Raw genomic sequence first — 24,398 nt, forward strand, 5'->3', positions numbered from 1 at the left:
CCACCTCCATACCAGATGGGTCAGAGCCTGCCACTAACCTGTGCATCACCAGTGAGCGAATCTGGACGAGGAAGGTGAGTGAGCAAGACAGGACCAGAGCTGAGACGTAGCAAACTGCAGGGGTGGAGAGGGAGCAAAGTGGCCTGCCAGGACCTGGAGGGTTTTCAGGAGTCTCCAACTGTCACCAGGATCATGCCTGCATGGACTTGCCCCTGCCCTACACCCCACTCTGAGCGGAGACCTCCTGAACTGCTCGGACCTCAGCTGCCCCCATCCTTTCCTGTGACATATGGTGATCACAGTAAGGAGAGGACAGCTCTGAGCCTGCAGACCTGGCCCTCATCCTGGTTTTGCTCCTTGCATTGCTGTGTGAGACTCCATCCCACAAATGACACCAGACCACATTGGTGGGCTCTGTCCATCTGAACGAGGGAGGCAGCCCTGCTACCCATCTCCTCCGGAGTGGAGATCCCCCTTCCCAACACCGCACCTTCTGGCTATGCCCACGGGTTATGAGTCTGCTGTGTCCCCCGAAGCCGGAAAAGAATGGGTGTTTCCGCACAGCAGGGGTATGGGGCTGCAGCCCTCCCACCCTACATCCACTCTAGCCTTTCTCTGGACCTGCATAGCAATTCCTCAAGGTCAGGGCACAGGAATTGTTCCCATTGGGCATATGAGGAAGTTGAGGCTCAGTGAGAGGGCCTGACTCAGCAGCCACACTGCTAGGAAGTGATGGAGGCAATGTGCAACCATTTCCAAGTAGATCTAGTGTGAGCCCAGGGCACCTGCACCCTGACCTCATCAGTCGGCCCAGGGAAGTGTTCCTTGTTCCTGGGTCCCCACCAGAAACTTGGGATGGGGGAGATCAAACACACGTGGACAAGACAAGTGCTATTTCCATATAGCTACAGGTACTATATATATAGCTATATGGCTGCAACAATGAGCTCAAGCATAGCAATGATTGTAAGGATGGCACAGGGCCAGGCAGTGTTTCATTCTGTTGTGCATGGGGTCGCTATGAGTTGGAACTGACTCCATGGCACCTAACAACAACAACAGAGGTGCTAGAGTAGTGGACCTCAGCATAGGCAGCAACTTAGGATCACCTGGGCAGGGAGGCTTTAAAAGCTCCCCATTGCCCAGGCTATACCCTAGGCCAATGAAAACAGAATCTCAGGGGGTGGTTCCCAGGCCTCAGGTTTTGTGAACGCTCCCCTAGTGATTCCATTGTGCAGCCAGGGTTGAGAACTACTGCACTGGGGGCTTTCCTGAAGGCAGAGCCGTAATCATTTATTTCAATCAGCAACTGATGAAAATTAGTCAACCAAGCAACACTGTCTAGCCAGTGATTCCCAAACTGTGACTCGCATCAGGCACATCTGAAAGGCTTGTTCAGTCACAGATGCTCGACCACACCCTCAGGGTTTTGGATTCAGTAGGTCTGGGCTGGGGCTTGAGCACTGGGGCTTTTGAAAATCTCCCAGATGATCCTCAGGTGCCGCCAGGGTTGAGAACCACTACTGCAGAAACCTAGGGACCTCTCTGCTGGCCCCTGGCTCACTCCCCAATGGCAGGGGAGGGCACTTTTCTGAAAAGTAAGGTTGGGAAAAGAAGCTGGGCATGCACAGTTCTGCCCTGCTCAGTTTGCCTCTTCCGGAGCCAGCTCACCTGCAGTGAAGGTGCACTCTGGACAATTTTCTGCCAGCAGGTGAGGGGCCTGCATGCTGAGTGTGGCTGGGTGAGTGCATAGGTTGATGCAGGGGTGAAGCAAGGGGTTAGCAAGACCTCATGGCCATTGGGCAACCTTTGATCTCCATCTGTCTGCCTCCTATTTTTCTTTCCCTCAATTTGCTCCAAACTCAAGTCTCTCCGAATCATGGTGCCCATTACATCTACCAACTCTTTGCCTCCTCTGGTACCCTGCTTCACCAGCCTTCAACATCTCCCAGCTCCAGGCCCAACCCTGCTTTGTGGCTAGACCTGTCCCCCCACCCGATTGAGGGCCTCAATGACAAGGTTGTCTTTGTAGCTTCAACACCCAAGAAAGGCCTAACCATTTTTTGCAGGTAGGGAAATTGAGGTCCAGAGGGGTGAAGTGGCTTGCCCAAATTCACACAGCTTATAAGTGTCAGAGCAGGAATTCTAATCTAGTCTGCTTGATTCAGAGTCCGAACTTTTGTGAATGATACCAGGCTTGTGGTCCAGATGCCAAGTGGGCAGCCCTGGTGGAGGGCTCTTAGAGCTCAGAAGACTAAGAACAGACCAAAGGACTCCCAAGCCTAGAGCCAATCTCAGTTTCACCCCTGGCTCAATGAATGACTTTGGGCATATCTCTAATGCTCCTGGGCCTCGGTTTTCCTCATCTGCAAACTAGGAGAGGAAATGCTGCCCTGTTTGGTCCCTGCATCCAAGAAAATCCAAATTGGAAGCATTTGGGCTTGGGAACTGCAACATGTGAGTGTACGTGCGAGGCGTGAGGAACGGAAGCAGAATTCATTTGCCCTAGACCTGTCACTTCCTGCCTCTGAGCCTTGATTTCCCGCTCTGTGAGAGGGGCTCGATGATTCACAACTTAGCAGGGCTGCTGTGAGCAAGGGTCTGGGTTTGGAGGTGGACTGACATGGGCTGTGTTTGCTCCTACCTATGGCCCAGGTGGCAGCCAGCTTGAAACATCTCCAGAGATATCATTTTCAGCCCACCTTGTCACTTGCCCAGCTTGTGGGCTGTGGTAGCATTTCCAGGGCAGCTTCTGGTATGGGAACTAAAGAGCTCAGGAAGGTGGTAGGGGTGGGGGTCATGGAAGGGAGCAGTCACTGCACACACCTTGCCCCCCTCCCCCACACCCTGCGCCTCTTCATTCCCCACATGGCTAGGTCTGTGGGTAAAGGATGACGTTAACAGTCAGGTGCAGCTACAGATCAGTAATACTGGCAGCCTAAGCTCCGACCATCACATATTACTCTTCAGAAGTCAGGATGCTGCTGCTTCTGCCCCTCATGGCCACTTCAGCCCACACCAGCCTGGAACCCCCAAGTTGCAAAGCTTTGTCTCAAGGTGGTGGACAGTGCTCTGGCTTAGGCATCGGGAGATTTGAGTTCTTCTCTTGGCCCTACTTCTGACCTGCTGTGCAACCTCAGCCAAGTCCATCTCCATATGTCAAGTGCAATCAATTCTCAGTCTCCTCCACAGGGTTGTTGGGAGGGTCTGGTAGGTGGGTGTTCCCTAGCAGGGCTGCAGAAGGCATCAGATCATGGAATGGAAAGTTGGTATGATTCCCTGGCTTGAAGGCTCAGTGTCAGGGGAAGAAAGGAGAGAGGAGATGGCCAGAGAGGACAGGGATTGGGGAAGAGGAAGCATCCACCCTCCCCAACCCCACCCACCTGCCACAAGGATCCTCCTTTCCCACCCTCAGCAAAGGTCCCAAGTCCTGTCCCCTCAGCTCACTTGTACCATTGCCTTCCCCATCTCCACATCAGGGGAGTCAGCCAAAGACGTTCAGGGTGGTGGGAGAAGCCACAAAGGCTGACAACGGCTAGAGGGCTGGCTGGGACTATCTCTTCAGGTCTCAGAAACTGGCAACCGGAAGCTCCAACCGTCCCAATTTGAAAATGTGGCAATCAAGGCCCAGAGAGGGAAGGGGTGTGCCCAGTGGTACCCAGTATATTGGTGGCAGGCTGGAACTGAGCTGGGGGATTCTGGCTCCCAGTCCTCGCAGCAGTGGGCCCTCTGAGACTCCCATGAGACCTCACCTTCCAGTGCCCACAGGTGGTGCTTCACCAGCTCCACCACCTCCTGCCTGTCCTCTGAGAGCACGATCCCAAAGCCGGCCAGCAAGTAGGAGACGTCCGCGGTGATGCCTGCCCTCACCTTCTGGATGGTGGGAACCACGCCCACCAGCAGCAGCAGGGCCACCTGGAAGAGCCCTAGAATGAGGGCGCCAGGGTCTACCTGTGCTCGCCCCTGGCACTACCATCCCAGGAAGTGTTTGCTGAGCTGACAACAGCATGCTGCCTGCAGCCACGTGCCCATGTCAGAGTTGGTGCTCAGAGCCTCAGGCCTCTCAGCAGCAGGTTACAAACAAACAGGCATGACTTTTGCATAATGAGCCAAAGACGTACTTTTAAGCAGCACAATTGTGTGTGTGTTTGTAAAATTAAATAACGAAATATAAAACTGAGTATATAATATAATATTTTCAATTTCTCCATGTTGGAGGAAGCCATGTCCTATATGTGGGGGTGGGCATTGAAGCTAGACAGATCTGGACTGAAATTTTGGCTACCCTAGATACTACTAGCTCTAGGACCTTGGCTAATTCAGAGTCACCTATCTGAGCCTCAATTTCCTATCTGTAAAATGGATAAAAATTCTACCTATTTCTCAGAGTTTTTTGGGGTAGGGGGAGAAGGTATTTACCAAACATATATTATCTCACTAAATATTCTAAACTACCCAAGGAGGAAGGTATTTCTGTTCCCCCATTTTACAGATTAGCTGAAAGTTCAGAGAGGTTGAGTAACTTGCCAAAGGTCACACAGGAGGTAAACAACGGAGCTGGGATTTAAATCCCTGTTTATGTGATCCCAAAACTCATGCCCTGACTCACTATATGAGCCCAACAAGAGTTAACTCCTCTCTTTCTGGGTGGGTCACCTTTCCCAAGATGGCCAGAAGCAGCTAGAGGACTGTGCACGGGGCTTTGGAGCACTGAGTTGGGCCCGAGCTGCCCCAGGCTGTGGGTCAGAGGCTAGGGTTCAGAGGCAGATGGCACTACAGAATGCAGGACATACCTGGTAAATGGCGGTCCCTGTCAGGGCGGCCGAAAGCACCAGTTTCAGGGGGAGTCGGAATCCTGCAGCCCTCAAAAGAACAGGCATGGTGAACCCCAGCACCACCCAGACGAGGGGTTTCCATCCCTCCCGGGGGCCCAGGAAAAGAGCCAGGGTTCACGGGACCCTGGACAACCAAGGCCAGCCCAGGGCTTCTTCTTGATCCAAACTGAGGGTTGTCCTTTCTGATGACAAGGGTGCTAGGAGGTAGGATGCCAGAGCTGCCCTCCATTGCACCTGTTTGGCCCAAGGGAGGGGCGGGGTCACCTGTCACCACTGGCCTCAGCTTCCCATCCCATACCTTGCTGCGGGGTGTAGATATGGTGTCTGAAGCAGATCCAGGCCTGGGACAGGAAGCCATGCTTGGAGATGTGGGAGCTGCAGAGAAACCCAGGCAGGTGGGGGTCCTCAGGAGAAGCACCTGCCTTGAGGCCAAGCCCCAGAGCCTGGCTTATTCCCACTCTCTGCCCCTGCCACGCTGCCCAGTGCTAGCCTCCCAAATGACCCACCAAGTGTATACCTGGGGCCTCACCTGCTTTGCAACTTCTTCCGGCGAAGGAGGTACCTCAGATACTCCTCAGAGTAGCTGCTCTGCAGCACCTGTGGAGACAAACAGATGAGCAGATGTGGCCTGCCTGGAGCCACCTCTGCGGCCCCAGCTCAGGGTGATAGTGGGCACGCAGTTGGTATTCCGTAAAGGCCACTTGGCTGTGGAGGTAACAGAGTGCAGAGAGGTGCTGAGCTATGTAGATGAGACCTGGGCTCCTCAAAGCTGCCCTTCTCATCTCCACAAATGCAAGATCAGCCACTTTCCTATTGAAGTTCTTCCTGGGGCCTATCTCCAACTCTCTCCTGCTTTATTCAGTCATATCCTCTTATTGCTTCCCTCTCAGTCCTCTGGCCTGGTACATTCCTGACCAGGATACAGGAGAGGGCCATTCCAGGTCAGAAACCCCAGGTCTCTTCTACTAATACTCAAGGGAGATCACAAGGGTGATCGGATTTGTCTAAGCCACATTCCAGGCTTTAAGCTGCCTGCAAAGTGGCTGAGGCTCCTGGCAAGATGGGGTGAGCCCCTGCTCCAGATCACTGGGGGAACACAGAGAGGCTTGTCACCTGTTGCCATGGCAACCCTGGCATCCTGGACGGGTGTGGGTCAACTCAAAGCTTGACTGGGTCCTTTGAGGCCTAAACCTCTTTGCCCAAGGGCCAAAGAGGGTTTTATTCCTCTCACGACTCAGGAGAAAGGCATGCAGTGGAGGAAGAGGTGAGGAAGAGACTACCCCTGGGAGAAAGAAGAGGTAGAGACGTCCCTAGCACACTGTGTATCCCAAGGAGAGCCACTCCCCTCTTCTGGACCAGCTGAAACATGAGGGGACAGTGAGATTTCCCCAAAGGAGTAGGTGTATCAGGAGGGCTGTGAGGGACAAATACTTAGAACCCTATTCACCTACCATGTGAGAGCCAAGCCAAGAGTCAGGCAGGTCTTCTTGGACCAGAGAGCCCAGATGTGACCCAGGTCTGCCCCATGAGCACCTGAGTCCACCCCAGCCTCTTCTCTCCTCCCTCTCCATCGCCTGGGTGATCTTGCTCACTCTCTAGCTTTAGCCTGATGACACCCAAGTTAAGACTCAGTCCTGGCCCCTCTCCTGAGCTCTGGACCTGTGGTCCAGCTGTCCATTGGACACCTCCACAGGAGTATCACCTAACCCCTCACACCTGGCACATCTACAACTGAGTACTCTCCCCTGCACATCTGCTCTCTGTCCTAGATCCCACCCTCTTAGAGGCCTTTCCTCACATTCCCTATCTGAAAAGTAACAAATCCTTTTGCATCTGTGTCTGCGACTTGTCTTGAGTCTTACCCTCTCACCCTCTGAGGGCCTCTGTGGAGTTTTTTTCTTTCTCTGCTCTCACCAGGAAAAGTTATTTGGCCCTGCCTCCATCTGCGTTCCCATGGCATTTGGATGATCCCCTATTGCACTCTTGCCTCGCACCGTAAATAGCTGGTGCTGCACCTATCTCCTCCACCGAAGTGGGAGCTCCTGGAGGTCAGCTCTAAGTCTGTAACACCTGTGCCTGACACATAGTAGGTGCTCAGAAGGCTTCTTAATAAGATTGAAATACCTTGTAAGAACCCTATCTCACCACGATATACTCAGCCATCCACTCTATCCATCCATCCAACCATCCCTCCCTCCCTCCCTCCCTCCCTCCCTTCATTTCTCCATCTACTATCTATCCAAAAATTTGAAAATATTTTCTGAGTATCACTTATGACTAAGACCTGCCGGGTCTTGAACAAAACAGACACAGATTCATCTCTGCCCCTTTACTAAGGCTCTTTCCTATGCCTGCAATGCCTTGCCCTTATTCTCTCCCCACTCCAGATTCTCCCTATTCTTTGGGGTCCTGCTAAAGCCTACCTCATCCAGGAAGCCCTCCCAGCCTGCTTCACTTTTCCCAGAGCCCCCTTTTATCTGACATTCAACTGCATCCAACCTAGTGTTGATTCCTAACACTCTTCTGCCCCGGGTGCTCCTGAAGCATTTCAATATCTGCAGATTTGGCTCCTATTGGCACAAGGCCCCTGACCTGTCTCATTTCCCCAGCTGGACCCTAAGTGTTTCAGAGACAGAGCTTCCACTTTCCTGTCTTGTGACCCAATTCTCCTTTGTTGAGCTCCTACTGTCCATACAGCCCAGTTCCCGGGGACTGGGCCAGCCTTTGTTGAGCTCCTACTGTCCATACAGCCCAGTTCCCGGGGACTGGGCCAGCCTTTGCCTGGCATAGGGGGAGGACCAACCAGTCACTCAGTGATTCAGCAAACAGTTTCTGAGCACCTACTATGTGCTAGGCCCTACATCGAGAATGTATAGGACCAAGAGACACAGAGGAGTAGAGCGCATCTTTGGGTGCTGAGTAGGAGCCCACCCCAGCCCTGCCCCTTTACCTCAGAGTCCGCTGCTGCCCTGTGGCTGAAGCTTCTCACCAGCTGCACTGGGTACCAGAGGCTCAGGAATCCCAGGCCCAGAAGGAGAGGCAGGGAGGCCAGCAGGGAGTAGTACTTGTAGATCTAGATAAACAGACAGACAGGCACCCAGACAGACCTACCTTCTGCCTTCCTCCCCTCACCAAGGACCAGGGTCCGTTTCCCTTCTCACCTCACACTGGGCTCTGTGAAGGGCCTGAGGATGGTCTGGGCGCTGTGGGAACGGTTCTGGTTCTGTTGCCCTCCACCCTGGACCACACAGCACAACATAGCTGCTTCCCATCTCAGGCCCTGCAGGTGTGCTCACCCTTTCCCCAGGCTCCTGGACCCCACTGCCTATGACCTTAGAGGAGCCAAAAGGGAGGAGGTTATGTAATTCCCTACACCCTACTCCCAGGGACCGGGCAGAGGCCTGAAACAAGGGACACCTGCTTTCTATGTTCCTATGTCCCTGGAGCTTTTGGACACAGGCCCCTGGAAATTAGACAAAGGCCTAATATTGCCTCTGTACTGTCTTCGACCTGTGCATCAGGGAAGTGGATGTCCTACCTCCCGGGGCTGAGGCCTTCCTGAGGCTGGGCCCCTTATATAGTCATTCATTTACTCGTTAATTCAATGTTTTTCTCTAGAGCTTAGCATGTGTCAGGTTCTAAGTGGTAGAAACCAAGTCCTTGCTGTCAAAGGAACCACCAAATCTTTACCTCCACCCTGGAGAAACTGGTGTTATCAACCTATTTATAAGTGGGGAGACTGAGTCTCAGAAAGGTGACATGTTTTTCTCGAAGCACTTATCTCCATTTGACATCATTTGGTATAGCTGCTTATTTGTGTATTTATTGTGTCTCCCTTTCTGGAATGACAGCTTTGGGAGGCCAGGGACTTGCTCACAGCTGTATCCCCGGTGCCTAGAAATGTGTCAGATACAGGGCATGTGCTTTAAAAATGCTTGTCGAATAAGTGAATGGGTAAATGAATGAATGAAGTGGTAAAACTGGATTCAAACTCAGGTTGTCTGGCTCTGAAGCCAACACTACGCCCTTTAGGCTCTAGCCTGGGCAGCTTCACACCTCCAGCCAGCCGCTAGTGCACCAGGTTCTGATAATCTGCTTTTAGTCCTCTGAGACCATCCCCCAGCTCAGCTCTGGCTGTCCTCCCTCTCTCTTCACTTCCACCTACTCCAACCTGCCCAAAGCAGGCTGGAGAATCAGTAAGGGGGTAGGGGGAGGATTCCAGGCTTCCTCTTGCTTATTCTCTGCCCACTTATCCCCTTCCTCCTCCCTCCTAGACTGGAAGCTCCTCAGGGCAGGGCCCAGCTGCCTTGTCCTTGACCTCTCCCATAAGGAGGCCTAGCTTAGGAATGGGCGTGTTTTTTAAAGGACTAAATCCTGTGCCCAATGGAATGTAGTAGAGAAGCCCATCACATAAACAGAGATAAAAGGAGCCACTGGCCTTAAGCAGGCTTGTCTGCATGTCCCTCCACCCCAAGCCATCATGAGCCAGTGGTTACCTTGGGTGTCTGGGGACACTCCACTCTCTGCCAGACCTGGACTCCAAAGTGGGCCCAGGACAGTAAGCTTCCAAGGAGGTACGCAGCTCCATGCCTGGCTGTGGCACAGGCGGCCAGAGGGTAGTAGAGGGCTGGGTAATAGAGCAAAGCCAGCATCTTCCAGGGCCCTGGAAGGCAAGATGGACAGGAGTACATGAAGGTGAAGGGCAGACATGGGGCCTGGGTCCAGCCCACCCAGGCCTCTCTTCTGTCTCCATATTCCAACTGTCTCAGCTGGTTCAGTGGGCAAGATCTCTGGGTTCAAATCCAGACTCAGATAATATCAGCTCTGTGATCTCGGATGAATTACCTCTTGGAAAATGAGAATAATAATAGTACATCATCAGTTGCCGTGGAGTCGATTCCAGCTAACGGAGGCCCATGTGGGTCAGAGTAGAACTGTGCTCCACAGGGTTTCGAACGGCTGACTCTTCAGACGCAGTTTGCTAGTACTTCTCTTCCCAGACGCTTCTGGATGAACTTCAACCCCCAACCTTTTGGTTAGCAGTCAAGTATATTAACCACGTACACCACCCAGAGACAATAGTATGTTCTTGGTAGGTGCCATTAAGTTGATAGCAGCCCTATATGACAGAGTAGAGCTGCCCCATAGCGTTTTCTAGACTGTAGTCTTCATGGGAGCAGATCATCAGGTCTTTCTCCCATGGAGCTGCTGGTGGGTTCTAACCACCAACCTTTCAGTTAGCAGCCAAGCGCTTAACTGTTGGGCCACCAGGGCTCCTTAATTACCTCGTTGCTCATCCAGTCTATTAAGGCTCGTAGCAACCCTATGGGACAGAGTAGAACTGCCCCATAGGGTTTCCAAGGAGCGTCTGGTGGATTCGAACTGCCAACGTTTTGGTTAGCAGCTGTAGCTGTTAACCACTACGCCACCAGGGTTTCTGGCTCCTTAATTAGGGAAAGCTAAATGAGAGGATATATGTACAGTGCTTAGAATAGTGCCTGAGTAAATGCTCAGTAAATTAAGCTCCCACTTTAGCATTGTTCCCTCTCTGACCTTCAGTTCCCTCCCCTGTAAAATGGGGCTCATATTCTTACTTTGGAGCCCTGGTAGCACAGTGGTTAAGAGCTCGGCTGCTAACCAGAAGACCGGCAAATTTGAATCCACCAGCTCTCCTTGGAAACCCTATGGAGCAGTTCTACTCTGTCCTATAGGGTCACTATGAGTTGGAATCAACTTAATGGCAACAGGTTTGGGTTTTTTTGGCTTTGGATCTATCCTTTGCAGGGCGTAGTGGTTAAGTGCTACGGCTGCTAACCAAAGGGTCAGCAGTTCAAATCTGCCAGGCGCTCCTTGGAAACGCTATGGGGCAGTTCTACTCTGTCCTATAGGGTTGCTATGAGTTGGAATCGACTCGATGGCACTGGGTTTTTTTTTTTTTTTTAATGAGGACTGGATGGTCTCATGGGGGTCCGGCCCCAAGGCAGTGGCCCCACCTGAAGGCAGCTGTCCTTTTCCTCATCACCTCCCTTGAGTCAAGATGTAATTCCTCAGGGTTCCCTCCCTGTCTCCCTCCCTACCATCCTTCATGCTCACACAGGGCTACGTACTCTCGGGGACTTAGCCTGTCCCCATGAATGACAGAGATCCCTCCCTCCTGGGAGTGGGGTTTGTACAGTAACAGAAAAAAAACTGGAAATGGCAATTGATGCAACAGCTGGGATCAATAATGGGGAGATTTCAGGCATCATGGTGGATGGTCGGGGAGTGGAAAGGGCAACATCCTCCCAGCGGCCTCTCGTGACATGGGATGGGGCTGCTCTGCTCACTTGCAGAGGACGCCTGCCCCAGTGCTCAGGGTTTCCCACCCAGCAGCCCTGGTACCTTGGCTGGGTGTCCAGATGAGGGTCAGGAAGGGCAGCGGGTCCTCATCGGGGAGCAGCAAGCACAAGGAGCTGAAGAGGACCATGAAGACAGCAGTGGGCACCGTCCGGGACTTGTCCTCAGCCAAGAAATCCACAGGGCTGAAGCGGAAGCAGGGACAGGGCAGGAGGAGGGTGCTCAGCCCCTGTACCCCCAGGCCATGCTCCATAACCTGGGGAGGTAGAGTTAGCCCCACTTTCCAGATGGGAAAACTGAGGTCCTTTCATTCATTCCGCAAAGATTTGTAAAGTGTCCTATGTAACAGTCATGGGGCCCTGTGGAAAAGTGACTGGGGAAGCCCTCACCCCAACACACATTCACACACACAGTGGGAGCATGCCCAATCACTGCTCCCTCCGCCCACCCTGGAAGTGCCAGGAAATAGCCGCCTCCACACTAATCTGTCTGGGCTGGCAAACCTTCAGAGAGTTCAGTGAGTCGCAATATCTTTATGCAACAGCCGCTGCCCCTGGGCTGGGTGTGGCCCCGGGGAAGAGGGCAGACAGCAAGCACAGCTGTCCCAGGCATTGCTCCTCTGGGCTCGGGGGAGGCGGGGAGACTCAGACCTTCTGTTCCTGCATCCCAGCTTGCCCTGGCATCCTAAGAGTTCAGCCCTGCTTTGTTCTCCCTCCAGGCCCAAAGTCCTACCCAGGCAGGGCAAGTTCTTTCCTGGGCCAGTGGGTGAGGCAAAGATCCCAAGATGGTTCCCCATACACCAGAGGGCAGAACCCCTCTGGGTGCACAGCATGGCTCTGGGGTGTAAAGCTATCTACATGGGGCCCCATCTGCTGCCTCCCTCACCTCTCTGGCCTGCTGCACACAAGCCTGCCCAGTCCCATCTCCTCAGGGTCATCCCCATGCCAGGCTCTGGGGTTACAGGGCTGAAGGAGACGAGGGGAGAAAGTTCCACTCATAGGGGCTGAAAGTCCCCATGAATCTGCCTTTAAGCACCGGGGTCCAGGTGACACCCACAAGGGAAACCAAGGTCAAAATGACATTGGCATGGCCATGGCCTGTCCAGACACTGACAATCTTAGGAGCTGTGTCCTGGAGCTAGGCCCTGATGGGCTCACATTTCCTGGGGTCTAGGATGGAACCCTCTCTCCTCATGTTCTGGACAACTGAAGCAGATGGAGCTGAGTGCCCCCCCTCCACCCTCAGGGGGTCTTGACTAAACCTGGAGATGGGGGTGGGAATGGGGAGATCCCCCAGGCTAAGAGAGGTGGGGGTGTCACTGAGACCAGAGCTGGCTTCAAGGTACCTAACAAATAACCCACCCTCTGAGAGTGGTCCCAGTCAGCTGGGCCCCTGAGTGGGGCTGCCCCGGCCACGGCACCTACCTGGGCAACCCGGGCCTGCCGTGCCCACAGCGGGGCCACAGCTGGCGGCGCCTCACCAGCACGGCCAGCAGCAGCAGCACAAGGACCTGCCGGGAGAGCACAGGAGAGGGCTTGGTGTGCCCAGGCCTTACCCCAAAGGTCTCAGTCCCCAGACACCCCTTCCCCCCTGGTACATACTCATGTGGCATCTTAGGGGCTGGCAAAGAGGTGACAGAAGTCTGGGAGGTTGGGCTTGGACCGCATCCTGGTTTGGGACCCCACCTGGGAGGGTTCCCAGATCCCCCCTCCCACATTCTGGGCTCCCAGGGCCTCCCTGGACCAGCTCCAGCAGGCTGGGGTGCCCTCTGATCATTGCAGCAGGTTGCAGCCAGGTTGGACTCACCGACAGCGAGGCCAGGCAGGCGTGGGAGAGACTGGGCGGTATGCTGGTCTGGCACAAGGACACAGGCCTGCAGAGCGAGCAAAGGTAGGGTCAGGCCTGGGTCAGGGCCCCTGGGTGTACAGCCCAGGTCTGAGATGCAAGGCTGTCTACACTGGGGCTTCACCAACTACCCTCCTCAGCCCTCTGGCCTGTCCCACACAAGCCTGCCCAGTTCTGCCTCCTCAGGGTCATCCTGAGGCCCTTGCAAGCCTATGGTGTCCCCGGCTCTGGGGTTAGATGGGGAGACGTGGGAGAAAGATGTGCATGGATGGGCCTGTCTAGAATGGGCAAGCTTAGCCTATGCCCCTCTTCCTGCTCACTCAGATACTACCTATAATTCAAGGCCCACTTCACCCCTTTCTATTCCAGGACTCACAGGCCTCTCCTCAGAACTGTGGCTGGGCCAACCAATCAAGAGTTTGGTCCTATGATCTTGCCCTCTACTCATTGCTGGTATCTGAGATTGGTCATGCTCTTGACTAGAATGACCTTCCATGGCCCCCAGGACTTATGTCTTTTCTTTTCCTGTTTCTCTCTCCTTAAGGGCCTCTGTGTACAATTGGGCAGGTTGTGTACTGCACAAGGATGCCCAGCCAAGGGAGCGAGTGGGGTTTGAAATCTAGACCACGCTGCACCTACAGGGGGAGTCCCTTTTTCTAATTACCACAAATGCTCCCTATGGCCTGGCAGAGGTCCTGCTCTCGCCTTAGCTGAGCATAGAGGCAGGGCCATGGTGGAGATAAAGAGATCAATGAGGGCAATGAAGGCCTCAACTTCCCCAGCTGGGTCATGTGCCAAGAGGAAGGGGTTGGGCAGCTGGGTCAAGTGACATGAGGAAGGGTTTGGGCAATAGCGCTGCCTTGAGCTCGGGAGTGGACCTGGGCCTTGGAAAGCAGACCAGACTGGGTCTGTAGGGAGGGGTAGACCTCTGAGTTTGCCCAGCTGGAGTCTGGGACTGCCAGTGGGAGGATACCAGTGTGGTCACCCGGTCGAGGTCTGGTGGGGCCAGGAAGGTCCTGAGAGGAAGCCCTGTGCTACAGCTGGGCCCTCTCAGCCCAGGAGGCTCAGCTCACCCTCCTGGGCACCCTCCTGCTGCATGGAAAGGGGAATCCCAAGGGCTCATCTTCAAAGGCGAGAGCAGAGCTCAGGGACCCTCTGCTGGCACAGCCCAGTCTCCCCTGAGTGCTTGGGAAATCCCAGAGGGATGAGACGCAGGAAAGAATCTGGTCCCACGGGCTTGTCCTCGGGGCGGAGGGGGAGAATAATTCCGTCCTGTGCACCTTCTTGGCCAGGGCAGAGCTGCCCTCTTCCTGAATGGAACTGTGCTCAGGGGTACAGCAGGGGCTGTGCAGAGGATTGGGTCCCAACAGTCTGAGCTCGGGCTGCCCACTCCCAGTTCTAACACTGAAGTCTCTTACTCTGGTGGGCAGGGCGGGGTGTGGGAGAGGCACAGCCCCTGTCCCCCATAAGCATTCAGAACAGCCCTTCTCAGCCCCCACCTCCTCACGTGATTAGGCCCTCCTTGACCCCGGATCCCAGGGCCCAGCCAGAGCCTGCCAGGGCAGGGACTCTGCAAACTGCCCTGGATCCACTAAACCTATTTCTGAGAACCCTCGCCCCAAACCAGGAGCTACTTTCACCCCATGGATTCCCTCCAGGCCTCATCTGAGGGTAACTCCGGCCCTTTCTGTACCATCTGGGGTCCCTCATCTGACCCCTCCACACACTTGTTCAATGAACAAATGTTTGGCTATAGGTCATGGACCCATGTTTTATGCTGTGGGACAGGCAAGATGGTGAAGACACAGATAACAAAGAATGACACCTCAGGGAGAATGGTGTGCACCTGCCAGCCTAGCAGAGGCCGGAGCAGGCGGGTGCTAGAGGGAGAGACCTCAGGCAAGGAGTCAGAGGAGGTGGTATTTGACTGGAGCTTGAAAGATAGCTTTATGTAGACAAGGGAGGTTCCTGGGTGTTGCAAGCAGTTTGCACTCCACTATTAACCTCAAGTTTGGCAGGTTGAACCCACCCAACAGCACTGCAAAAGAAAGGCCTGGAGAACTGCTTCCATAAAGATTATGGCCAAGAAAATCCTATGGAGCTGTTCTAGTCTGTAACACATAGGGTTGTCATGATCAGAACTGACTTGACGGCAACGGGTTTGGTTTCGGTTTGGTTTTCTGTAGACAAGGAGACCAAGACTCAGAAAGATTAAGTATCTTGCCCAGATTGCACAGCTAGAAAAGCAGAAGAGCCAGGATTTGAACCAAGAAGGTAGTCTGGCTTCAGCACCTACATTCCTAACCACTTTTCTGTGCTGCCCCTGTGGAACCCGTTGCTTTTGAGTTGATTCTGACTCATAGCGACCCTAAAGGACAGAGTAGAACTGCCCCATAGGATCTCTAAAGCTGTAAATCTTTATGGAAGCAGACTGCCACATCTTCCTCCCTCAGAGCAGCTGCTGGTTCGAACCGATGACCTTAGCCAGCACACCACCATGGCTCTGCCCCTGTGAAGACAGGCGGAATGGGGACCAACCAGGAGGAAGCTGTTGCACTAGCTGAGGTGAGAGGTAAGGGGTGTATGAAGGAAGATACTAAGTTGAATGATACAAAAGTGCCATTTCTGTAAGTCTAGTCGAATATCCGCAGTTTCAATTGGTTCAATATAAATAACTGCTGGGGAATGGAAAGGCCAGGCTGTATTTCAGAGACACTTAGGAAGAAGAATTTACATGCCTCAATGTGGAGGAGCTGAGGGAAGGGGCTTTTTGGGGTGATTGTAGGATCTGGGCCTCATCCCAAGAGGAGGGGTAAGGACCAGAGTCTTAGGTAGCCCAGGGAACCTGAGGCTTGATCTTGGGCACCTTGGGGCGGTGCAGAGACCAACTGCAGGGTGATGACGAGTGCCTGAGTCTGAGTGGTAAGGACACCAGATAAGGAGCCAAGACAGCTGTTCCTAGAAGCTGGCTCTGAGCAGGAGCCTGGGGAGGGCCCCTCCAGAAGTGCTCTGCTATGGGTGAGAGGGAAAGGCTGACCATCTGGGTTGGGGCTGTCTGTGGGCAGAGGTGCTGAGAGGGCTGGAGCCCTGCTTCCTGATGTCCTCCCCATCCACTGTAAAAGGGCCTGCAGAACACCCTGGCATTAGCCCACGTGGTAGGAGGGCAGGTGGTGAGGGAAGCCCTCAATTCCACCTTCCCAGGCAGCCCTTTGAAGTAGTGGGGAGGTGAGTGACAGTGGCCACAGGTGTATTTGTGTCCCCAGGCTCCGGATGGGAAGCTTGGCATTGGTGGTAAGTGGATATCCAATGAGCACAGGTATCACAGGTGGATGCTAAAGGGCTGGGCACATACCCTCTGGCCAGAGGGACTCTTGGGGGTAAGAAAAGGCCAACTCTGCTCACATAAGGCAATCCCACACTCACAGGAGACCCCAGAATGACACATTCCAACCCAGCCAACCTCATCAACCAGGTCCTGGTTTGGCAGGGACACCTGAGTCCATCCTAGCCACAGTCTCAGTGCCCACCAGCCCCAGCTCCTGCCTGAGCCACACTGGTACACACTGAGGCACAGAAGAAGCCGCTGTCTGGGGCTCCCCAAAGTATCGATGCACTGTTTCCCTGGGGTGGCTGACTCATGCAGGGAGAGGTGAACCCAAGTTCATTCACTTCCTTGGGATTCCCCTGAGCTCCCAGTTTCCTGCCCCCACCTTTGGCCCTGGGGCAAATGGCCCTACTTGGTTTGGCTAAGTATGTAGACTCAGAAAAAAACCTCTTCATCCTGAAAGGTGGCATGGCCTGCAGTGGGAAAACTCCAAAACCCCAAACCCAATGCTGTTGAGTTGATTTCAACTCATGGCGACCCCATGTGTTACATATAGGGTTTTCTTGGCTGTAATCTTTATGGAAGCAGATCACTAGGCCTTTCTTCCGTGGCACTACTGGGTGGATTCGAACCAGCAACCTTTAGATTAGTAGTGGAGCACAAATCATTTGTGCTACCCAGGGACCTCAGCGGGAGAAAGGGATCTGCCAATCCCAGATGCCACCACATTAGCAGCAGCACACCCTACCACCTAGCTTCCCGCTGTCCCCTGGTCCCCGCCATGCACGCAGCTTTATTCTGAGACCAGTTTTATATCTAAATACCCCAGCACAGAGCTGGCTGCAGGCACTTGGCCCCCAGCCAGTGCCCAGGCCCTGAGGCTCTCAAGGACAAGATCAGGGTCTTAAACTGTCAGAGTCTGCCTCCTGGCCTTTCTTGGGTTCCTCCCCCGCCTGCTACCCTGCCCTCAACATGCACACAGCAGGGGCATGAGGGCCCACAGGCTCTCTAGGTCAGCCGGAAGGGAGTGAGGGGCACGCCCTTGCTGCTGGCAGCTGCTTTCCAGGTGGTCTGAACCTCGAGTCCTCCAAACACCACCTCCTTGCCCCAAGCCTGGGTGGGGCCCCTGTCCCTGCAGGTGACCCGAGACTGCCCAGGCTGCAGCCCCAGCCCCTGAGGAGACACGAGAGCATTTTTCCTTCCCCAGTGTCGGTTGTTGATGAAGAACAGATGTGCACACATCTGGCTTGGCAACCCCCCAACCTTACCTTTCTCGTTCCCCAAACCCTCTGACAGAGGAGCGAGGCAGGAGATGGGGCCAGGGCCAGGAACAACAGGGGAAGAACTGAGTTCTGGGTCCCCCACTGGCAACAGTCTTTGGTAGCCAGTGGGGACCACAGAGAGGCCCAGACTAAACAAAGATGGAAAGGGTCTGGGCAAGCATGGGCCGCTCTGGGGTGGGCTGAGGCTGCCTCCCTCCCTCCTCCAGGCGGAGAACAGGACCTACTCATCTATCCAAAGACAACAGGGGTGGGTGTGTTTCCTCAATGAGCCCCCACCAGGATTTATTCTGAAGGTTCTCTGCCTCTCCCTCCCTTCTCTGCCTGCCCAGAGAACCTGACCCTTGCAAACACCACACCCCACATGGTCACCACAGAGACCAGTAACCACTTGAAGGCCAGGCACGACTTCCCTCGACCACTCACCAGAGCTCCTTCAACCTGGTGACAGGCCAGAATCACCCAAGGATTAGCTCAAAAGACAGCCAGCAGGGCCCCACCCAGACCTGCTAAATCCATATCTTCAAGGATAGGGCCCAGGAATCTGTATTTTAACGTAGCACAAGGGTTGTTTTGAGGCGACCAGCCTGGCCTAGGTCCCCACCTCAAGCATCTTAACAGCAGTGCAAGGGCTGTTTCCATTTAACAGACTGAACATTTAATAGGAGACTGAAGCCCAGAGAGATTGTGATTTGCTCAGAGTCACACAGCACACAAGGAGCAGATCTGGGCTAGAGAGCCCATCTTAGGAGCCTATGCTCAGAGTCCACTTCCCCGATCTGTGACCTCTGCCACACCCCACTCTATGAGCAGACTGGTCCAGGGCTCCCACACTTACCTCTCAGGCTTGGGCTCCTCACCCCCTGGGGGCTCGTCGATGTACCAGCTGCCATAAGAGTAGTCCTCTGTGGCCCCAGCGGTCTGGTTTCCGGCTGCCTGGGACGACATTCTCTCGTACCTTTGCCTTTGACGCCCAGACAAAAGAAAAAAAGCCACTACAGATGTGAAAAAAGGCTTAAAAAAAAAAAAAAACCTAAACAAAGAAATGTTTTTGTTAATCCTAAAGGTTACTTTCTTGCTTTTAGCTGCCTGGGAAAAGCCTGTCTGAGAGTGAGGGCCTGGGCAGGCTGGCACCGGAGGAGGGGACGGACTTCTCGTATCTCCTCCCGTCCCTTCCTGCCCAATTTCGCCCAGTCCTGCAGAAGCTAACTGTACCCCCTTTGGGGTCTTCGGGGCTCTGGCTGGAGCATCTATCTGTCCAACAGGTCTTTGCCCAGAGGAGATTTTCAAAGAAGGTTTGGCAAATCTGAGCCGCCCACTGAGACCCTCACTCCTTCCTCTATCCAAGCCCACCGGGACGCACTCACAAACACACTCCCAAGGGATGACAAAGAGGAAAGAGTTGCAGAGATGAAAGGGTGGGCGGGCTGCGGGGCGGGCTCAGCAAGGTCCAGCCTGGCCCTCCCAGCTGGGTGCCCCCGCTCCCTCACTTTCAGGGTCCAACCCAAAGCCCCTTTGTTCGGGCTCCTTCAAGACCACCCCTCAGTCCCACCCTGCTCCTCTCTGGCCCCTTTGGGCATCAATGATAGGAACACACCACAGTCATTGACTTTAAAGCCCCCCTCCCAGGGGAGAGGGTGCCAGTGCCATTGGTTCCCCAGTCCCTGAAGGGTGTGGCCAGGAGGGTCCCCCTTCCCCCCACACCTGGCTGCACACACATACCTACTCCAGCGCCTGCCCGAAAGCTTCCACACCTGCCTACCACATCTGCAGTGCCCCCTACAAGTCCAGCATTCTGGCAGCCCAAGGAGACTGCTGGGGCCGGGCTGGGGGCGGAGGCAGGGACGGGGGCCTGTCCGTTCCTTCTGGGGTTTCCATGAAGGAGGCAACTTGCGTCTCACTGGTAAAACCTTTTTGTTTCTCCAACTTGATTTCACAAGGAGATAACTCACCCCCACAAGGCGGAAATTAGTCCTTTAAACACAATCCAGACCCACGGATAGCCAAGAAGGGCCCCGCCTGGCTTCTGGCTCCTTCAGGGTGTGGGGTGAGGACCAGGAAGTTGAAGTTTGGTAAGGGGCTGAGGGTGCCTCTCCTGAGAGCTGGAGCCCTGGCTGGCTCCCCTCCTGGTCCCTGGACCCCAGCCTAGAGGGTGGGACAAGATGCAAACGAAGGCAGAGAGCAGTTCTCAGGCCCTAATTCCTGGGCCCCTGCCCCCTAATACCCTATGCAGAGCCTAGGCAGTGGTCTTCCCCAGGCAAAACATTCATTTAACAAACTTTCTTTTTTTTTTTTTTTTTAACTAACTTTGATTTATCCCTTCAACATAAATTTACTGAGCACCTACTACGCGCCAGGCACTGTTCTGGACACTGGGGATGTGAGAGTTTGCCATTCAGCCAGGGACTCAGACAAGTAAGTAAGTGACCTCAAAAGCCTGAGGTGATGAAGGGAAGGCCCAGGGTGCCAGGGCGTGTGCCGAGGGAAACCTGACTTGGTCTGAGAGAATCAGGGAGGGCTTCCAGAAGGAAGTAGCCTTTCCGCTGGAAATCTGAAGGGCAAGGGCAAGTCCTCTGAGCAGAGGGTGGGGGCTTGAGCATGGAGTGGGGGTCGGAGGCAGGGAAGCATGGTCCTGATAGAGGGAACAGCATGGGTGAAGAAGGCTCAGAGGAAATAGAACTGAAATCCTAAAGGCTCCTCATCCAAACTCCTTAGCCAGGCTCACAAGGCTTTCCAAGATTAGGACCCGAGTACTTCCTCCTCCTTCTTTCCCAAGAACCCCTTTTCCAGGAAGATGCCACTGACCACCCTCCCCCACCCCCAGAAGTGACTCAAAGCTGAACCTGAACTTGATGTGATGCAATGCAGGAGCCCACACTGGCTGTTTGACCCCAGGGATTCCAGATGAGTCCAGGCCTGGCTATGAGCTCCCTGTGGGCAGAGCTCTGCCTCTTCTTCCCCTTCTTCTCCCCTTTACCTGCTCACATAGGCTTGTCCCATATCACCCCCTGTTCTGGCCCTGGGTTTTACCATCCAAGCTTACCAGACTTTTCTTGCTCCAACATCAGAGCCTAGCACCCCCTTCCCTGCTCAGTAGTCTCAAACCTTAGCTTAGTGAGCAGCCACCTCCTATCTCATTTTAAATCCCCCTCATGAGTAGCACAAATGGTTTGCATTTGGCTACTAACCAAAAGGTTGGCTGTTCTAATCCGCTCAGCAGTTCTGCAGAAGAAAGGCCTGGCAATCTACTTCGGTAAGATTAAAGCCACTGAAAATGTATCAAGCACAGTTCTACTCTGACATACATGGGATTGCCATGAGTCAGAATCTACTCGATGGCAGCATTTTTGGGTTTCATGAAAAAAACAGTTACCAGCAAATCGATTGCCACTCATGGTGACCCCATATATGTCAGAGTAGAACTGTGCTCCACAGGGTTTTCAGTGGTTGATTTTTTCGAAGCAGATTGTCAGGACTCTCTTCTGAGCTGCCTCTGGATGGACTCGAACCTCCAGCCTTTGGGTTAGCAGCCAAGTGTGTTAACTGTATGCATACCCAGGGACTCCACCCCCTCATGACACCTCCAATCACTGGAGACAAGTTGAGGACGGGAGGCTCACTTCCTCTACAAGCAGAGATAATCTTGGCTAGACATCAGAAGCAGCTCTCTTCTTAGAGGAAGCCTAGCTCTGCCCTTGCCAGGCTGCTTTGCTCGTTCATTCACCCACAAATATCTACTGCATGCCAACTATGTGCCAGGCCCTGTTCTGCATGCTGAGGATACAGCGATGAGCAAGACAGACAAAGTCCTCGTGGAACTCACCGTGCAGTGGGGGAGACAGCGCGTACTGTGCCCTGAGTGCCGAGGGAAAATAACACCAGGGGAGGAAGGAGAGAGACTGGCAGGAGTGAGCTGTTTTAGGCAGGGTGGCCTGGGAAGGCCTGGCTGAGGAGGTAGTATTTGAGCAGAGACCTGAAGGAAGGAAGAGGGTCCCAACTGGGCACTGAGGAAAGGCCTTCAGGCTGCCTGAAGGAATCCCCATCAACCTCAGCGGCCACAGCCAGTCTGGCGGGGGGCGGGGGGGCCTCCTCCAAGCCCAGGCACATCCCTTCCCCACTGCACCCATCCCTGAGCCAAACCCTGCTCATCCCCAACAGGGTTATCACACCTCCTAAGGGGAGCCCAGTGCCCACAGTGCCACGTCCCTCCATACTGGGGAGTTGCCGACCATCTTCAGGGAAGCACTAAGCAGAGGAGAGGAAATGGTGGCCTTCCTCCCTCTCCCCTGGTGAGGGCACAGTAGCCAGAGGGCAGGAGGGTCAGGAATGGTAAACAGAGGGAGGTGTAGGTGTCTTAGGAGAACTGAGAAAGAGTGTCTGAGAGGTGAGCAGGGAGCAGGGCAGGGTTTGGGCTGCCTAGCTGAGGCCCGTGTGAACCCACGACGGCATGTTCAGTTGGAAAAAAAAAAAAAAAGCTGAGGCCAATATCCAAGGAGACCTTGGCCCAGTAGTCCCGGTCAGCAGGATTCCAGATGGGTACAGACTAGGGGGGCACTGAGCCCTGCTTGCTGTGGGAGGGGGTCCCAGGAAACTTATAGGCTAGCAAGAACGGTTGCACAACTTGAGGAATGTAATCAATGTCACTGAATTGTACTTGTAGAAATTGTTGAGATGGTGTACGTTTTGTGGTATATACTTCTGCCTTAATAAAAAAGAATAATAATTTTTTTTTTTTCTTTAAAGCTCCCAGATGCTGGGCAGGCAGAGGCCATCTTCCATCTGGGCCTGGCACAAGCCACCCTGCCCCTCTGCTGGAGCTGGTCCATGAAGGCCTGAGGACAGGCAGGGCTTCCTTCCTCCCTGTTTTTGTTCAAGTTGATTAAACCTGAGGAATTCTTGTGTCCAGGAACAGAGGCCCCGTGCGTGTCTTCAGCAGCCAGTGGTCATCAAAATCCTCAAAGGGCAAAGTGCTAAGCTCAGAAGGAGCTAACAGTGGGTCAGAGGGAATAGGGAAGGCCAGAAGCACCCCCGAACCTCAGAAACACCCCCCAAGGACTCCCAGATCCCTCAGAGTACCTCCAGAATCTCAGCAACATCCCCAGAATTTCAGTAACCCCAAAAAGTCCCCTGGTACCTCAATATCCTCCCCCCGCCCAGGACCCACAGAACTTCAGCAACATCCCAGAACCTCTAAAACACCTCAGAGCCTTGGCACCACACCAGCCTCAGCGAACACCTCAGACCAGCAAATCAAGCACAAGCTGAATGAAGCAAGATGGTCAAAACCATGACAAGAAGTTACAGTAAGTCTAGACTCCCCCATTGCTCATCACCCCCCTGGCCCAGCCCTTTGCTTTCTGAGTCCAGCAGCACGCCCAAAACTTCTACAACACCCCAAACCTCAGTAAGACCCGATAACTTCAGCAACACCCACAATCCCCAGCAGCACCACAGAGAAAATACCCACGGGGTGCTTCAGTCCAGGAGCAAGGATGAGGGTGAGGATGGCCAATGCGTCTGCAGCCAGCCACTTCTATGAGCCCTCAGATAAGCAGCCAAGGCAGGTGGAACCCCTGCAGGTCCAGAATCTCAGAGTCTGCCCCCATGCCCCACCACCGCAGATGCCTAATGCTGGTCCCAGACTGAGCTTGACCCCAGGCAGTAGGCTGGGAACAGTATTGTTGGCTGCTACCCTAGCCAGGGGAGAACCCGGATGGCTCCCTAACTCTCACCCAGCTCAGGTCCTGCCATGCAGAAAGAGGGTCGGAAGCATCATTTGACATAGCACCCACTCCTTACTGGAATTCACAGGCCCCTCTCACCGACAGCCTCATCATAGCATGAGAGGTTGAGCTCTAGGGATGAGTGTGCACACTGGTGAGAAGTAGGAGGTTAGTGTCTGTTCCAGGGGAGCAGGGTGTTCTTCCCTTCCCAGAGGGAGAAACCAGAACTGACACACAGGGGGGAAGGTAGGAGGGGGAGCTTGGGACAAAGGCAGCTTTCTCACTCTCACAGAATACTGAGCCCCTCATCAGGGGAGGCAATCAAGAAGGAGCTAGTCCTATCAAGATGCTACAGAGAATTTCCTGGCTTCAGAGTACTGGCCCAAAGATCATGAAGATTCCCCCAGCTATAAGTGCACTGGCTTCTCCCCTCCCAGTACCTCCTCCCTGGGGTGGTGCCACCATGACCTGGCCTTGAGAGGTAGATGTTGTGCTGCCTTCCTTCCTCACCAAGGACAGTGGGTGCTGGGCAGATTCTGTGAGTCCTCTCTCCCTGTTCCCCTGCTGACCACAGGACAAGGCCCTCCATCCAGTCTCTTGCCCACAGGCAGTCAGACCCTGCTCAGACATGGTTCCTATCCCTGCCCTTGGGAGTTCCCACTAGCTCCCCAGTGTCCCTGAGCTCAGCCATCTCCAGGTCTCCAGACTTATCCCTCAAAATTGTTCAGCCCTGATGCTCTGCCCCACTCCTTCCTCCAAGCCTCTGCTCATGCTGTACCCCCTGCTGTGCCTTCTCCCTGCTCCCCCACCTGTTCCAATCCTACCTGGCCGTCCAGACTTGGCTGCAGCCCCACCTCTACCAAGCAGCTCTCTTGACCTCTCCTTTCTGTATCTCTTCCGGTTCCTTTATTGCACCCTGGGGAGCCCCTCCAGGCAGGCAGAGTGTTCCCCAACAACTAGGGCCACCTCCTCTGAGCCCTGGCCCCAGCTTGGTCTGGGGCTCAGGAAGGGGTGGCTGTTGTGGGTCTCAGCAGTTCACCCAGGCAGTGTCCCC

General features: G+C 54.2%; 1 protein-coding gene across 1 annotated transcript in view; it reads right to left on the minus strand.

Moving 5' to 3' along the window:
• STRA6 (signaling receptor and transporter of retinol STRA6) overlaps nt 1-24,398 on the minus strand; it is a 63,611-nt gene that overhangs the window by 7,786 nt on the left and 31,427 nt on the right. Inside the window, exons 3-13 of the mRNA XM_049852544.1 lie at nt 18,460-18,585; nt 12,978-13,044; nt 12,596-12,681; nt 11,217-11,356; nt 9,332-9,498; nt 7,786-7,908; nt 5,365-5,432; nt 5,134-5,210; nt 4,794-4,855; nt 3,753-3,915; nt 39-114 (exon numbers count right to left, since the gene is read on the minus strand). Coding sequence (XP_049708501.1) covers nt 39-114; nt 3,753-3,915; nt 4,794-4,855; nt 5,134-5,210; nt 5,365-5,432; nt 7,786-7,908; nt 9,332-9,498; nt 11,217-11,356; nt 12,596-12,681; nt 12,978-13,044; nt 18,460-18,569 — 1,139 coding nt within the window. The 5' untranslated portion in view covers nt 18,570-18,585. The remainder of the gene's footprint in view (nt 1-38; nt 115-3,752; nt 3,916-4,793; nt 4,856-5,133; nt 5,211-5,364; nt 5,433-7,785; nt 7,909-9,331; nt 9,499-11,216; nt 11,357-12,595; nt 12,682-12,977; nt 13,045-18,459; nt 18,586-24,398) is intronic.

Source organism: Elephas maximus, chromosome 13 (assembly GCF_024166365.1).
Source record: "Elephas maximus indicus isolate mEleMax1 chromosome 13, mEleMax1 primary haplotype, whole genome shotgun sequence".
NCBI classification, from domain to species: domain Eukaryota; kingdom Metazoa; phylum Chordata; class Mammalia; order Proboscidea; family Elephantidae; genus Elephas; species Elephas maximus.